Genomic DNA, 17,144 nt, shown 5'->3' with positions numbered 1-17,144 from the left:
TATTTGCAGACGACATGATTGTATATCTAGAAGACCCCATCGTCTCAGCCCCAAACCTCCTGAAACTGATAAGCAAGTTCCCTCTTTTTTCTTAAGTCTTTCACCATAACCACCACAGCTGGGACTGTGCTGGAACACCCTTGAAGCCAGCATGTCTCCGACCACAAGGCCATGGTGTACTCCCTGGTTATCGCTACTGATTATTTAGGGCCAAAAGCTCTTTAGTGAGTAGATGATGAATCCTGCCAGGACTGGGTCCTTTCCTTTAAGGCAGAGGGTTCCCTTTTGGCTCAAGGTACATCTAGAGGATGTTCAGGAGTTAGGGCTTCACAACTCTGCCCAGTTCCCTGTCCTACTATTGCTGAGCCAGTATCTAAGATGTAAGACGAAGTCCTCTTTACTTTTCACTCTCCTTTCCTTAAATAGAAGGGAGGAATTACTTTTGTTGTGAACTGGACTGCCTGGGATTGGTGGAGGGATGGTGTAGGTACTTCCTTAGCCATATCTGCTGTTGTCTCCGTAGGTCATGTGTCAACCTTGTCTACTGGCTCTAAGGCCAGCCCAGCACTAGGATTTGCCTAGGAATAGCAGTCATTGTGTCCAAGACTGCCTTTCAAGTTTACTGAAGATCCCAGAGCGCTTCAGCCTGCAGTGCAGTGGTGAGGCTTGTTGAGAGACTCACATTCTAACCTCTGGGATGGGTGATTCCCTTCTGGCTGAAGCTGGTCCAAATGCTCCCTCAATGTGTGGACACTGGCTGAACCCAGCACAGCTTTATTGTCCACTCTGACAAATCAGCACTGAATTTAGTGTAAAGTTCCTCAGTCACTTCCCTCTTCCTTCCTAAAATGCACAGATTTTTCTCTCTGTGCTGCATGGCCACTGCCGTGGAATGGGAGAGGGGTGGTGCCCGTGATTCAAGACTGTCTCTCCCGCCCTCCTCAGTGTCTGTTTCAGCAGTATAAAGTTAAAGCCAGGTACTGTGATGGCTCACTTGAATTTTGGTTCTGTGACAGTGCTTTTTTGTATGCAGACAGTTGTTACTACTTGGTGTTCCATCAGGGAAGACAAGTGGTGTAGGTGCCTATGTAATTTTGCTCTGTTTTTCAACTCTTATTCCTTTTATTGCATTATTGTATTAGTCTGCTCTCATGGTCCTACTAAAGACATACCCAAGGTTGGGTAATTTATAATAGAAAGAGGTTTAATTGACTCACAGTTGCACATGGCTGGGGAGGCCTCACAATCATGGTGGAAGGTGAAGTAGGAGCAAAGTCCCATCTTATGTGGTGGCAGGCAAGTGGTAGTGCTGAGCCAAAGGGGGAAAAGCCCCTTATAAAACCATAAGATCTTGTGAGAACTCACTCACTATCATGAGAACAGCATAAGGGTAACTGCCCCCATGAGTAAATTACCTCCCACCAGATCCCTCCCATGACATATGGAGATTATGGGAACTAAAATTCAAGATGAAATTTTTAAAGTACATAAATACAAACCATGTTAATTATGTACTGAAAAAATCTATCATCCAGTTCAATACCCTTTTCAGTAGCTATCTTATATGTTATTAAGCTATTGATTTTAAATATTATATTTCTCTATTTCTAGAATTGCTATTTGGTTCATTTTCACATCTGGTCAATTTTGATAATTGTTCTTTTGTTCTACTTATTTCATCTTATTTATCACATATGTATTCTATAGCTGACCAAAAATTTAAATACGTGAAATTTTTGTTTTATTCTTTTTTTTTTAATTTTACTAATCCTTGTTCATGGTGGAATGTTTCCTTTCACGTTCAGTAATTTATAAGTTTGAATTTGTATTTTTTAGAGCTTCATCTGCTGGAATATTTGGAGTTGAAAAGTATACTTGTAGAGAGGGGATTTATATCTGCTTCTTCTAAGTATATGCCTGTATTACTAGAAACCCAGGATCACTTTATTCTGCATTTTGGCCGAGGACCTGGAGTTCATAGAGACTGTAAAATTTTGCCTTAAACTTATCATATGAGTACAGAATTGTGGTTAGACATTCTTAGGGGGATTTACTTTTTTAACTCTGTCTAGAACTAAGACCTAGTTAGACATCCTTTCCCCTTCTGTGCAATGTGTTGTTGTTGTTGTTGTTTTAATTTTCACTGAGGATGTTGTTCTTTAGAGGTTTTAGAGTTTTGCAGGGGTCCCTCATCTAAGCTTTCAGCTTGCTTGGACTTCAAACTGTCTTTTGCCCTACTCTCACTCGTACCTTGAGTGGCTGGTTAAAGTCCAGGTACTAGTCTACCATGGGTTGACAGACTCCTTGGAACAAATATCTGTTCCAAAGCTAACACCCTGGGGTTCATAATTTCTGTCCTCCTCTTTCCCTCAGACTGTGAGTAATTCCACTACTTTCCCCTCGTAACCCTGAATTAAAATATTCATTTGTTCGTTTTCAGAATGTACTGAAGTATGCTATATCAGGAAGGATTTTTCTGAAATCAAGTCCAAAATTTTGTGAAAAGTATAAGGGAATCAAATTAGTAATCAGAAATCTGGTTGAAAAATACAGAATGAGAGCAAGTAAAACTAGATTGTTTCAATAAATATTTTTAAGGAAGGGAAAAAAATAAAATGTTCATGCCCCACATTGAAGTATTTTCTTTTTTTTTTTTTTTTTTTTTTTTGAGACGGAGTTTCGCTCTTGTTACCCAGGCTGGAGTGCAATGGCGCGATCTTGGCTCACCGCAACCTCCGCCTCCTGGGTTCAGGCAATTCTCCTGCCTCAGCCTCCTGAGTAGCTGGGATTACAGGCACGCACCACCATGCCCAGCTAATTTTTTGCATTTTTAGTAGAGACGGGGTTTCACCGTGCTGACCAGGATGGTCTCGATCTCTTGACCTCGTGATCCACCCGCCTCGGCCTCCCAAAGTGCTGGGATTACAAGCTTGAGCCACCGCGCCTGGCCTGAAGTATTTTCTTAAGAGCTGAATCAGTTTCCAGTTTTTCTTTCCTTCATCATTGTGCTGTATGTTTATAAATTACTGTTTCCATTTTTTCAGTATGTACATACCATGCCAGTACATTATATTTCAAGTGCATTTCAATCATGCCGTCCCGAAGATAAATTTAGACCACATTGATATTCAGTGTTCCTCAAACCTCCTTAGTAATGTACTTATAAACTACTTTAGATTGGGTCTAATTATATAATAGACTTTTATTGAAGAGTTTTGGCCAGGCACAGAGGCTCATGCCTATGATCCCAGCACTTTGGGAGGCTGAGATGGCTGGATCATTTGAGGTCAGGCATTCAAGATTGGCACAGCCAACTTGGGGAAACGGAATCGCTACTAAACATACAAAAATTAGCTGGGCATGGTTGCACACACTTTAATCTCAGCTCCTTAGAAAGCTGAGGCGGAGAATCGCTTGAACCTGGGAGATGGAGGTTGCAGTAAGCCAAGATCACACCACAGCGCTGCAGCCTGGGTGATACAGCAAGACTCCATCTAAAAAAAAATAAGTTTTTACATTGTATGTTATAGTGATATTTCTATTTCAGGTTGAGATTAGAATCCCAAATTAGAGATCACATTTAGTAAAGGGTGACAAAATTGCTACCTTGACCCTATTCAGTTGAAAACACCAAACACACACGCGCGCGCGCACACACACACACACACACACACACACAATTCAATTGAAAACAACACACACACTATTCATTTGAAAACACACACACACACACACACACACACACACACACACGACTTACTGATACTTGTTAGATTCTTGAGAGAAGTAGAAAAAGAATGAAAAAAAGAGACAACTAACATTTGTATAGCCCAAAAAGCATTATCTTTGAAATCCTGCACTACTCACAAATTGTACTTGTTTTTCATCCTGTGTTTTTCCCTCCCTCCACTTTTTGCCGCAGAAGAATTCCTAAACATCTACATTTTCAAAGTACTTGCTAGGCATTGGAGATACAATGTTGAAAAAAAAATAGATGTGGCCTACATTTCCACTGAACTTATAGTTTATAATGGGAACTAGACAATTGCTTTATAATGTGATATTATGAGTGCTATGATAAGGAAAATATAGATTGATATGGAACACCCAGGACAAGCTCTAAACTTGAGGGGCCAGGGATGTGTTTATAAATGCAAGTATATTAAGTTAAGATTCAACATAAGTATGTTCTCAAAACATACTTTTTAGACTTTCAGAATCATAGGGGAATTTGTTAGAAATGATAATTCTTGGGCCTAATCTCAGGCTACTGAATGAGAAACTCTGGGGAGGGGCCCAGAATTCTGTTTTTCAGCAATCTCTCCAGGTGGTTCTTATTCATGCTGAAAATCAACTAGTGGTATATCTAGATGACCAGATTAAGAAGGCTAGGAGTTAGATCCTGCGAGGCAGAGAGACCAGCTTCTGAGACCTCTGTGGAAGAAAGCAATATGAAACAATTATGAAAGAGTTCATCATGCCTGGAGTATAGGCATGGGGTCTGGAAGAGGGTTATGATGGGCAAAAGATGGAAGGAAGAGGAAAGCAGGGAGAAAATATCATCTGGGTTTTGTAAGCCACATTAAATTATTATTTTTTTTTTGCTTTCTAATTATTTTTATTTTTAATTGATATGTAATAATTGTACATATTTAGGGGTACAGAGTGACATTTTGATACATCAAATACACGATGCAAGGACAGACAGGGTAATTAGCATATCTGTTACCTCAAACATTTGCCATTTCTTTGTGTTGGGAACATTTAAAACTCCTCTTCTAGTATTTGAAAATATATAACCTATTATCATTAACCATCATCACCCTACTATATAATACTAGAACTTCTTCCTCCTATCTAGCTGTAACTTGGTGGCCATTCACCAACCTCTCCCTAGCCTTCTCTCCCTGCTCCCCTGCCCGGCCTCTCATAACCATAATGTTACTTTCTATTTCTGTGGGCTTAACTTTTTTAGCTCACACATATGTGAAAACATGTGGTATTTATCTTTCTGTGCCTGACTTATTTCACTTAACATAATATTCTCCAGGCTCATCCATGTTGCTGTGAATGACAGGATTTGATTCTTTTTTATGGCTACATTAAATTGTTTAGATTTCATTTATCATAAATATTTACAGACAGCCCCTAACTTACAATGATTTAACAATTTCTCAGCTTTAAAATGGTGTGAAACTGTCGCAATTTTGATATATTTCAAATTTTGAATCTTGATCTTTTCCCAGGCTAGTGATGTGCAGTATATGAGATATTCAGTGCTTTATCATAAAATAGGCTTTGTGTTAAATGATTTTGCCCAGCTCTAGGTTAATGTAAGTATTCTGAGTATGTTTAAAGTAGGCTGGTCTAGCCTATGATGTTTGGTAGGCTAAGTGTGTTTAAATGCATTTTCTTTTCTTTTTTTAAAATTTTTATGGTTGAGATGGAGTCTCTCTCTGTTGTCCAGGCTGGAGTGCAGTGGTGCAATCTCAGCTCACTGTGTCCTCTATCTCCCTGGTTCAAGCAATTCCTCTGCCTCAGCCTCCTGAGTAGCTGGGATTACAGGTGCATGCCACCATGCCTGGCTAATTTTTTTGTATTTTTAGTAGAGACGGGGTGTCACCATGTTGGCCAGACTGGTCTTGAACTCAACCTCAGGCAATCCACCTGCCTTGGCCTCCCAGAGTGCTGGGATTATAGGCAAGAGCCACTGTGCCTGGCCTAAATGCATTTTCAATTTATGGGATACTCAATTTATGGTGGCTTTATCAGGAGGTAACCCTATTGGAAGTCAAGGAGCATCTGTGTTTATACATCTGTCTCTTCAAATAGAATGTGAATATATGAGGGCCAGGATGACATTTCCGTACCTCAGAACATCCTTTAATTACTCTTGGCTTATAATTAATGTTAAATAAATGCATGCTGATTAAAAGAGCTTCTTGCATAGCCACAAAAGCCTTGTGAGGTGGGCATTACTACTCATACTTAAGGACAGCTGAAGCTAAGAGAAGGTGAGTGGCTTACTAACATAAAAAGTCAAATGGCTATTTATTTATTGATTTTTGAGATGAAGTTTCACTCTGTCACCCAAGCTGGAGTACAATGGCATGAACTTGGCTCACTGCAAACTCTGCCTCCTGGGTTCAAGAGATTCTCCTGTCTCAGCCTCCTGAGTAGCTGGGATTACAGGCACGTGCCACCATGCGTGGCTGATTTTTGTATTTTTAGTAGAGATGGGGTTTTGCCATGTTGATCAGGCTGGTCTGGAACTCCTGACTTCAGGTGATCCACCTGCCTCAGCCTCTGGAAGTGTTGGGATTACAGGCATGAGCCACTGGGCCCCGCCCAAATTGTCATTTAGAAGCAGAGATGTTTTACAAACCCAAACTGATGGATTTTGCTTTTAGAATCTCTTCTTTATTCTACATTGTCTTTCTGTTAGGGAAGGCTGAGATTACAGAAAATAAGTATGAATATATAAAATATGAGATTTTTTTTTAACCTGTAAGCATTCCAAATGCAATCGTGCTTTATTTATTTATTTATTTATTTTTTTCCAGACAGAAAAGGGGAGTGCACTTCATGAAGCAGCTTTGTTTGGAAAGGTGGATGTTGTACGAGTTCTGTTAGAAACAGGTAACTGTTGTGATTCTGCATGGAGCTTATCCTGCCATATACCATTTCTATTTTGGGAATAGATAAAGGAAAATTTTCTTCACAGATCACCCTCTTGCCTTTGCTCTAAATTGCAGATATGTATTCATATTATGTAGAACTGAGCTTCAGTATTTAGGTAACATTAATATCAATGTGTACCTTCCTTTATGCAATAGATGTTTTAAGTACAAACATCTTAGTTATTACAATTTTGTGCATTTAAGTGCTTTAGAGATAAACTACCAAAAGAAAAGGAGATTTCTGCCTTCTGTAAAAGAGAGGATTGGGAGGCCGAGGCGGGTGGATCACGAGGTCAAGAGATCGAGACCATCCTGGTTAACACGGTGAAACCCCGTCTCTACTAAAACTACAATAAATTAGCTAGGCATGGTGGTGCGTGCCTGTAATCCCAGCTACTCAGGAGGTTGAGGCAGGAGAATTGCCTGAACCCAGGAGGCGGAGGTTGCGGTGAGCCGAGATCGCGCCATTGCACTCCAGCCTGGGTAACAAGAGCGAAACTCCATCTCAAAAAAAAAAAAAAAAAAAAAAAAAAAAAAAAAAGAGAGGAATTGATCCTTGAGAAATTGTCAGAAGTGCTTGGTTTATTGAAGAACATAATTTTCTGGGTTTTATATTGTGAACTAGGGTAAACAGAGATTTGAGTTTCCTCTCCTAAGGTAAATTGTCCTTCTAGTAAGTTAATTAACTGAGTACCTATTGTTAGGCTAGGGAGACTTATTATAAAGGGAATCTTTTAAAGGAAATGCTTTGAAGGAAAAATAAAGTTGGCTTATTTATTTTTATACATTCATTCTTGTTGAAATGAAATAAAGGTAGAACTGAGGTCAGATTTTTTTTTTTTTTTAAGATCGTAAGGCATGGTTACAAATTCATGCTTGTAAACAACTGATGGAAATTTTTCATGTTATGGACTATAGTGACTTTATTTTCCTCTGTAGAAAAATAAAATGAAAGACAATGGCAGACTATTGTGATTGTATTTGTACACAATTTAACAAAGTTAAAATTTCATTTATATTTAACTTTAACATGCAGTGTGGTGATATAACAAATGATTTGAGGAAACCACCTCAATATTAATATGTGCTGATCACACATTTCTATACAAATTTAAACATGTATTAAATAATCTTACAATGAACTTAAATTTGGGACCAGATCCTGTAAACTGGCTTTTTTTAAATTGCAATTATGTATTTGGAAAATTCATACTTTTTTAGGGCAGTGAAAGCTATTTGCTACATTAAAATAAGTTCTTTCATACACTATGTATTTTCACAACTAAAATAATAACAGGTGTTTTAGTTACACACTTCGATAAGTTTGCTCATCAGGTGGATGATGAGTGTGGCTGATGAATATAGTCTTGCATAAATAAATATCATGGAGTATTTGACCGTGTATTTGGATAAATTCTTTGTGGACAACAGTTAAAAATAATCATGCTTTTTCAACTTTGTAGATATTCAAGTGTTCTAAGACTATTCTTATATTACTTACATGGTACATGATTATCATTTACTAAATATTTTTACCATATCATACAGAGTATATAAATCACATGACCATTTTACTTTAGGAATTCACATTCTAAATCAATATATTTTTTTTTTGGTGTAATAGTGTGCTGTTTAGTTAAGTAGTTATAACCCAAAGATACCACAGGGTCCTAAAAAACAATCTTAAGCATTGGATCAGTGCCCTTTAAGAGTTAATTCATGATCAAGAATGTTCCTAATCTTTGGTAGCAAAAGGCCTCCCCTTCTTTCTTGGTAAAATCTTGCGTGTGTTTGTGGTGTATATAGAACTTAATTTTTTTAAAACCACTTTTAGTGCTTGGTCTGTGTATGTTTGAAATTACAGCAGTTAGATACTGATAATATCTTCTAAGGACACTTTAGTGGTGTACATCTAGTGGGTTTTTCTTTTTCTTTCAGGAATTGATGCCAACATAAAGGATAGCTTAGGTAGAACTGTCTTGGACATTCTGAAAGAACATCCATCTCAGAAATCTCTCCAGATTGCAACACTCTTACAAGGTAAATGCATTGAATGATCGATGAGTTTGCCTTAAAGTCAAGATGAAATTGAAACTGTTGTAGTTTTCTTCTGGATTTTGAGTTAGTGTTTACTTTTGAACAAACTTAACTAGTTTTATTTTTTTCTGGTAGACTTTTAAACTAAATAATACTGTAATACCTTTTAATTTTTTATTTTTGTTTTTCAACTACTTGTTATTTTAGAGAAGGTAATGTATTTATTTACTCATTTGGTGAACATTTATTTCTATAGTCAGATGCTGTTTTCTTTATGATTAAGAGAAAAGTGAGATGTTTTCTTGTCTTATACTTATCTGGCTTTGCCACTTATTAGCTGAATGACCACAGACAAGTTAATAATATTCCTCCTTTACTTGTAATCTTTAAAACTTAGTGCATGTGTCATAGTTTTGTAAGGATTAGATGAGTCAATTTATAGAAAATACTTAGAACAATGCTGGATCCATAGTAAGCAATATTTAAGTTTAAGCTGCTATTCCTAATATTATATCTTTATCAACACTAGAAAAATGAAAGATAGGCTGAATATAGGACATTACTTCAAGAATAATGGCAATGAACATTATTTCTTTGTGGAAATAAAGTTAATATGCAAATTATGCTTATCTTACAAGATTACAGCACCATTTTAAAATAAACTTATTCCATTTCATTCATTTATGTTACCTGGCTAGTTGTTGTATCCATATAAACTCAACATTCCTATTTTAGGGATTAAATCTGTTTAAATCATCTTTCAGATAGTTTAAAATTTTCAGATGGAAAATATTTAAGGAGACCAAGGAGTTTATTGTATCTTCAATAGGTGAATTTATTTTTAAGGAAAGAATGTGTTAAATTTCGTTTTTGGAAGAAAGGAGTTCAAGAGATCCTCCCAAAGAATTGAGTGTCTTTTTTTTTAAATTAAAAACTTTAAGTAAATAACTCGTCATGACATTGTTTTGTATGTTTGGTTGTTTTGAAGTTCTTTTGAAAACTTAGGATGTATTTAAGATATAAGAAAATAAATGAAAAACTGATTACCAGAAGTAAAACATAAAATTTATTGATTTAAAAATAAGTGAATTCAAGTATGTAATCTCAAAATTATATACATACAGAGTATTTAGAAGGCATGGGAAGATCTACAGTCCTTGAAGAGCCTGTACAGGAAGATGCAACACAGAAAACACACATTTCATCTCCCGTTGAGTCTCCTTCCCGAAAGACCAAAAGTGAGTGCCTAATTATAAGGCCCTGGAAACTATACTAGACTCTTATGTACAGTTGTGAAAATTTCAAGTCTAATAGGTTATATCCTATACTCTATATTTTATCCATTTTTAAGAGCTCCTGTTGTTGGTTAGGGCTTCTCAGTCCTGAGATACAGTAGTGAGCAAAGCAGAAAATTATCCCTGCTATAGTGAAGTTTATATAAATATGTTCTTTTCTTAAATGTGTTTTTTCCCCAGCTTTATTGAGGTATACTTGGCAAATAAAAATTGTGTATATTTACAGTGTACAACTTGATATATACATTTTGGAGTAATTTCCAAAATCAAGATAATTTACTTACTCATCATCTCACATAGTGTAGTGGTTGTTTTTTGTTTTTTGTTTTTTTGGTGGAGAGAACACTTAAGATCAACTCTCTTAGCAAGTTTCAGGTGTACGATAGAATATTATTAACTATAGTCACCATGCTGTACTTTAAATCTCTAGAATTTATTAATCCCCCATGACTGAACCTTTGTAGCTTTGATCAACACTTTCCCATCTCCTTTACTCCTCATCCCCTAGCAATCACCATTCTACTCTCTGTTTTATGATTTTGACTTTTTTAGATTCCACATATAAGTGAGATCATGCAGTATTTGTCTTTCTGTGCCTGGTTCATTTCACTTAGCATTATGTCCTCTAGGTTCATCCATGTTGTTACAAATGACAGGATCTTTTTTCTTAAGGCTGACCAATAGTCCATTATTTGTGTAGTATATATTTATTTGTATATAAATGTACATTATTTGTATATAAATGTATACACACATTGCATTTTCTTTATCCATTCATCTGAGAGTGGATACTTAAGTTGTTTTCATGTCTTGGCTGTTCTAAATAATCCTGCAGTGAACGGAAGCGTGCAGATATCTCTTCAAGATACTGGTTTCATTCCTTTAAGTAAGCACCCCAAAGTGTGTACCCTGAATCATATGGTAATTCTATTTTTAATTTTTTGAGGAATCTTCATACTGTTTTTCATAGTGGCCATACCATTTTACATTCCCATTGACAGCATACAGGGTTCCCTTTCTCCACATCCTTAGCAACACCTCCTATCTTTTGTCTTTTTGAGAACAGCCATTTTAATAGGTGTGAGGTGATAACCCATTGTGGTTTTGATTTACATTTCCCCGATGTTTAGTGATGCTGAGCACTTTTTCATATACTTTGGGCCATTTATGTGCTTTTTTGGAGAAGTGTCTATTCGGGTCCTTAGCCCATTTTAAAATTAGATTATTTGTGTTTTGCTATTGTGTTATGTGAATTCCTTATGTATTTTGGGTATTAACCTGTTATAAGATCAATGGTTTGTAAATATTTTCTCCCATTCCTTAATTACCTTTTTAGTCTGTTGTTTCATTTGCAGTGGAGAAGCTTTTTAGTTTGATGGAATCCCATGCGTTCATTTTTGCTTTTGTTCATATCAAAAAAATAATTGTCCAAACCAACATCAAGTTTTTTCCCTATGTTTTCTTTTAGGAGTTTTATATTTTCAGGTGTTAATTTTCTAGTCTTGATCTCATTTTTTACATAGATTATGAGATAAGGGTCATATTTCATTCTTGCATGTGGACATTCACTTTCTCAAAACTATTTATTGAACAGACTATCTTTTCCACATTTGTGTTCTTGGAACCCTTGTGAAGAGCTACAGTAATCAAAACAGTATGGTACAGGCATGAAAACAGACATATACACCAATAAAACAGAATAGAGTCCAGAAATAAATTCATGTATCTATAGTCAGCTGATCTGAAATGTGTTTTTATCAGAATAAAAATATTAAAATCTGGATTGTAACTGCTAGAAATTTTTTTCAGAATAAATTATAGGTATAAGGAACCTTTCTGAGACTGTTTAGAAATGTGCATATTTGCATATAATTTACAAAATCTTCATGTTTGACAGATGATGCATATTAATCGGTTTTTTCTGTTTTTGCTTTATATCATATACCATAATTCTTAATGTACTGATTACCTATATCATTATTTGTTTAAATATCTTGTACTATTTCTATTTCTGTTTATTGAACCTAGAAAGAAGATTTTCAGCACCATTTCAAATTTGCTTATGAATTCTGTCAATGAAGTAAAATACCAATAAAAGATTACAGAAATGAAATCCTGTAATAAATGAAACTTTGTGAATTGGAATTCCAGATGCTTTTATGTACTATGTCTATATAATCTTACAATAATTATTTATATTTTGAAAAAGAAGGAAAATAGGCAGAATTATAATCTCTTTTGTCCATTAATATTCTTGTTCTAGTTATAGTTGAGTACCTTGTTTTTAGGAGAATAGTGTCTGTCTGACTGCTTAATCTTGTTATATTTTGAGTTCTATCACCATAGCAGTCATATTTTTATTGCTTATCATTAAGTTTTAACAATAGCCTTTCTTTAAACTTCTGAAAAAATTATTCTCATAGGTGAAACCGTCACTGGAGAATTATCAAAACTCTTGGATGAAATAAAACTCTGTCAAGAAAAGGATTATTCGTTTGAAGACTTGTGCCACACAATATCAGACCACTACTTAGATAATTTGAGCAAGATTTCAGAGGAAGAACTTGGGAAAAATGGAAGCCAGAGTGTAGTAAGTAAGGTGGGGGGAATGAAGACAATGTGTCTGTCTTTGCCAGTTCAGTATGTACACCTAAGAGGCATCAGATGTGGTGCGTTATCAGATTCTGCCAGTATAAGATGTCAGTTTTTTTTATTGCTCTTTTCCTGATGTTCTTTGGGGTTTTCCTCTCAGTGCATCTGTAGGGGAAGGAGTGCTTTGAGACATCACTTGATGATCTGTCTATATTTAGACTCTTTCTTAAAACACATGGATTTTTAGTTTAATTGTTGTTGTTGTTATATTCCTTTAGTTTTACTGGGCATAATGATGTTAGTTCCCAAAGAAAGACAAAAATCTTCATTTTGACTGTCTCCCCATTTTCTCTATGAAATCAGTCTTGTCTCCCCCATTTTCTCTATGAACTCAGTCTAACACCATCTTTAAGGAGTAAAACAGAGCTGAGCCACATGTACAATTTCCTCACCTACTCCTTAAGTCATAGTAGGAGAGAATGTGGGAAGTTCAGTCTGCATATTTTTATAATGTTATGCAAATCCCAGGAGGGTTCTCTTTGATAAGCTCAGAATCTAAAGCATGAGTTACTTCCTGTGACAATCCCTTATGATAGTGTTCTTTGAAAATATTGTCATATAAAATATTAAAGGTTATATGAGGCAGAAAAGCAGATGATATAGTTGAGTACTAGCAAGTAATTCTATTTATTAGGAATAACAGAGTTTACAAAGAGGAAAGAGGGGAGATAAGATTAGAAGGATAGATTGAGGTCAGGCCATGGGTGATTCTCTCTCATTTGGATTTTTATATTAACACAATAGCAAGAAAAACTATAGCGAGTAAATCAGTTTAATATTAAGATTTGTAAACCTACTTTTTGTCCTATAGAGGAAGGATTTATAGTATGTACTGGTATTAAAGGAAATATATTATTCTGATAAGGAATCTTTACTCACTTTTAGAACTTAATTTGTTACAGATATATCATACTTTATTCAAAAGTAATAGAGTAAACTGTGTTAAGTATGTCATATTATTTGTGAAAACTAAAAAGGAAATTGTTAAGTTTAGTGGCTGTCCATTACGAAGACATTTACTTAATTTAGTTACTTAAAGTGATCTGCGACACTGTTTCCTGGGATAGCACTTGCTAATCTAATTCCATAGCTAGTCCTACCTCCTAGGCCTGCTTTTTTTGGTTTCATTTTGTTTTCTGGCTTCACTCTTTTTTGTAAAAACATCCTATTATTAGCCTCAATAAAAATTCTTTATGAATAATTATGAACAGTTGTATATGTACTGGAGTAAATACCTGTAGGTTTTACCAAATGAAATTTTTATATTAATGAAATATTTATAATAGTAACTTTAATGTTGGGACAAAATCCTTTGCTAAAAAACCTGAAACAGATATATGCTATCTTAGATTACCAGTCAGTTACATTTTAATATTTCCTTGAAAGTTAGTTAGAACTTAAAACATATTTGTTCTATATAAACAATACATAGTGTTAACATTTTAAGATCCAACTTTAGATTTATCTAAACTGGCAGCTTGTGGTTTACTTCTAAAACCACAGATATTCTGATAGCCCTAATTCTTGATTATTTGTAAATTGTATATAGAGACTACATTTCTAGTAATATTTGATGCAAATTATGAGACATACACAATGAAAGAAATTCAAATTGAGTAAAGTAGAGAGTAAGTATAAAACAGGAGCTCTAATTATTTTTCGTTTACTCAATGAATATCTTACATTCCTGGGGATCTGTAAGTGCTGCTTGGAGACCATGATTCAAACATCTATCTTTCAGGACGTGATGGCAAAGCTTTTGACGTTAGGAGAGTGACAATAGTTTGGGGAAAAGATGTTCAATTTTTTTTTTCTTTTTGTAAACCAAAGACTATATGGTGAGAGTGGCAAGAAAGAGATTAATGCTCGTAAATTGAGCGTTAAGGTTTTGAAATATGAACTCATGCTTTTCTAATACCACTCTGTTCCTGTGACAAACCTTTACAATAGTGTTCTTTGAAAATATTTCCCTTTAAAATGTTAAAGATTATGTGGAGGCAGAAAAGCAGATGGTATAGATGAGTAAGAGCAAGTAATTCTGTTTATTTAGAAGAATAGAGTTTACAAAAGGGAAAGATGAGAGAGATTAGAAGTCTAGTATGAGGTCAGGCCATGGATGATTTTGAATGTCAGACTAAGAATTTTGGTATTTATTTTTTGGGAAATGATAAAAATCTAAAGGATTTGGGGTAGATAAAAGACATCATTGGAACTGACCTTTCAGAAGATGAATCTGATAGAAACCTGTTATCGAATGTTTAAAAAGTAATCAAATTACTCTGACCCTTCTCTGTAGCCTGTGTTTTATTTGAGTTCCTTCCCTGTTTTGTTGAATATTTGTTTCTATTCATCAAAAATGTTTTTTCCAGAATATTGCTTCAATTATACTTTCCACATGATGCAAAAAGTTTAGTCAAGTATAGGTCACCTAATATAGGTCACCTAATATAGATGATTGTTATCATGTTTTGAGTTGTAAAATTTATAATAGACATGGTTCTTGACTTCCAAGTGATTCAAAACACCTATCTTAAGGAGACTTCAGTCATACTGTGCAGACTATAATTGAAGACTAACATATAAAACAACGAATAAGAACTGACACTTACTAGGTTTTTGCTATTTGCTGCTCTAATGCTTTACATGATTTAAGTCACTTATTAAGTAATCCTAACAATATGGATTTAGAAAATGACTTAGCTGCCAAATGGCAGAGTGATGATTCAAACTTTGAGCCAATGTTTTTAGTTCTCAACCATATTTCTCATAGTATGCTACCTTGTGGCCAAAGGAATTTTTAAAAGGAAGAGATCAGTGAATATATATATTTTTTGAGACAAAGTCTTGCTGTGTTGCCAAGGCTGGAGTGCAGTGGCAAGTGGCATGATATTGGCTCACTGTAACCTCCGACTCCTGGATTCAAGGAATTCTCCTGCCTCAGCCTCCCAAGTAGCTGGGACTACAGGCATCTGCCAGCATGGCAGGCTAATTTTTGTATTTTTATTTTATTTTATTTTATTTTTTAGCAGAGATGGGGTTTCACTGTGTTGGCCATGCTGGTCTTGAACTCCTGACCTCGTGATCTGTGTACCTCAGCTTCCCAAAGTGCTGGGATTACAGGCTTGAGCCAGCGTGCTGGAGGGCAGTTAATATTTATAGATATTAATTGAAGGCTTTGTGGAGGTAGGGAGAGACTAAGCTGTGTCCTGGCAAAAGGGGAGCTGTGCTTTTTACTTTTGTTGCAATAAATGATTGAGAAAGGATTTCAGCCTGAAAAAACAGTATTTGCTAAAGCACAGAGGTGAGAATTAGTGTATAATTTGAGAATGATTTATGATGAGAGTTTGTTTTGGAAAGTAGTAGGAAATAAAGTTGGATAAGTAATGATAATAGCTAAATTTGTGGAACACTTAACTTGTATTAACTGATTTAATTCTCACAATAACCCTATGAAAAGGATAGTATTATTTCTCCACACAGAGAGGTTTTATTACTTTCCCAGGTTCATACAGTAATTACAGAGCTAAAAACACAGCCATTCTGGAGCTGGAGCCATAACCCCTTGCCACTCAACTATACCGTCAGAGAACAAAGGCAGCTAAGTAGGTTGGGAAGCTAGTCAGAAGTTTAAAATTGATGCTGAGAATAAACTCTTGATTAGGGGAGTTCTCATGAGGGTGACATTTTTGGAAAATAAAAGTAGTTGTATATTGGTTGATCTGGGGAGAGGCTCAAAAAATGGTTCTCAGCTATAGTTGCACATTAGATTTACCTAGAGAGGCTCTAAAAATAAATACTGTTGCCCTCAGATACCAGTTCAGACCAACTAAATCAAAATCATTTTGTGTAGCTCTGAGCATTGTTCTTGGAAAAGTTTCTCAGGTTATTCTAACATGGGTACTGTTTGTCTTGAGAACCAAAAATCGGCCAAGATCTTACTGAGGTAATTCAGGTCTGAGATGATGAGTAAGAACTGAGGTCTTGATAACGCCATGAAACTAGAATTTTTTGAGATAGAACAAATCTTGTAGATCTTAATGTCCAGCCTACTGCTCCAATTCCCCAGCCCAGTATAAGAGCTTCTAAAAGTGTCTTGAATTAGGAATTATCTATGCTGTATCAAATTAGCATAGATTGGGTGGCTTGAAAAAAACCCAGCATTTATTTCTCATAGTTCTGGAGTCTTAGAAGCCCAAGATCAAGGTGCCTAGCAGAGCTGGTATCTGGTGAGGTCCTGCTTCTTGGTTTGCCCAGGGCTGTCTTCTGGTTGTATCTTCATGCGGCAAAGAACAGAAAGGGGAAAAGCAGCCTCTCCTGATGTTTTTTTAAAAATATGAACACTAGGCCGGGCGCGGTGGCTCAAGCCTGTAATCCCAGCACTTTGGGAGGCCGAGGCGTGTGGATCACGAGGTCAAGAGATCGAGACCATCCTGGTCAACATCGTGAAACCTCGTCTCTACTAAAAATACAAAACATTAGC

At 35.7% G+C, this 17,144-nt stretch overlaps 1 protein-coding gene across 16 annotated transcripts in view; it reads left to right on the top strand.

Moving 5' to 3' along the window:
• Positions 1-17,144, top strand: part of ANKS1B (ankyrin repeat and sterile alpha motif domain containing 1B) — a 1,267,908-nt gene that overhangs the window by 198,628 nt on the left and 1,052,136 nt on the right. For all 16 annotated transcript variants that reach the window (XM_017511074.2, XM_037734055.1, XM_017511056.2 and 13 more), the window contains exons 5-8: positions 6,564-6,639; positions 8,619-8,720; positions 9,842-9,955; positions 12,436-12,602. In XM_017511074.2, coding sequence (XP_017366563.1) covers positions 6,564-6,639; positions 8,619-8,720; positions 9,842-9,955; positions 12,436-12,602 — 459 coding nt within the window. The remainder of the gene's footprint in view (positions 1-6,563; positions 6,640-8,618; positions 8,721-9,841; positions 9,956-12,435; positions 12,603-17,144) is intronic.

The sequence above is a fragment of the Cebus imitator genome, unplaced genomic scaffold (genome assembly GCF_001604975.1).
Source record: "Cebus imitator isolate Cc_AM_T3 unplaced genomic scaffold, Cebus_imitator-1.0 Scaffold18, whole genome shotgun sequence".
NCBI classification, from domain to species: domain Eukaryota; kingdom Metazoa; phylum Chordata; class Mammalia; order Primates; family Cebidae; genus Cebus; species Cebus imitator.
This window is presented reverse-complemented; position numbering and strand designations above follow the sequence as displayed.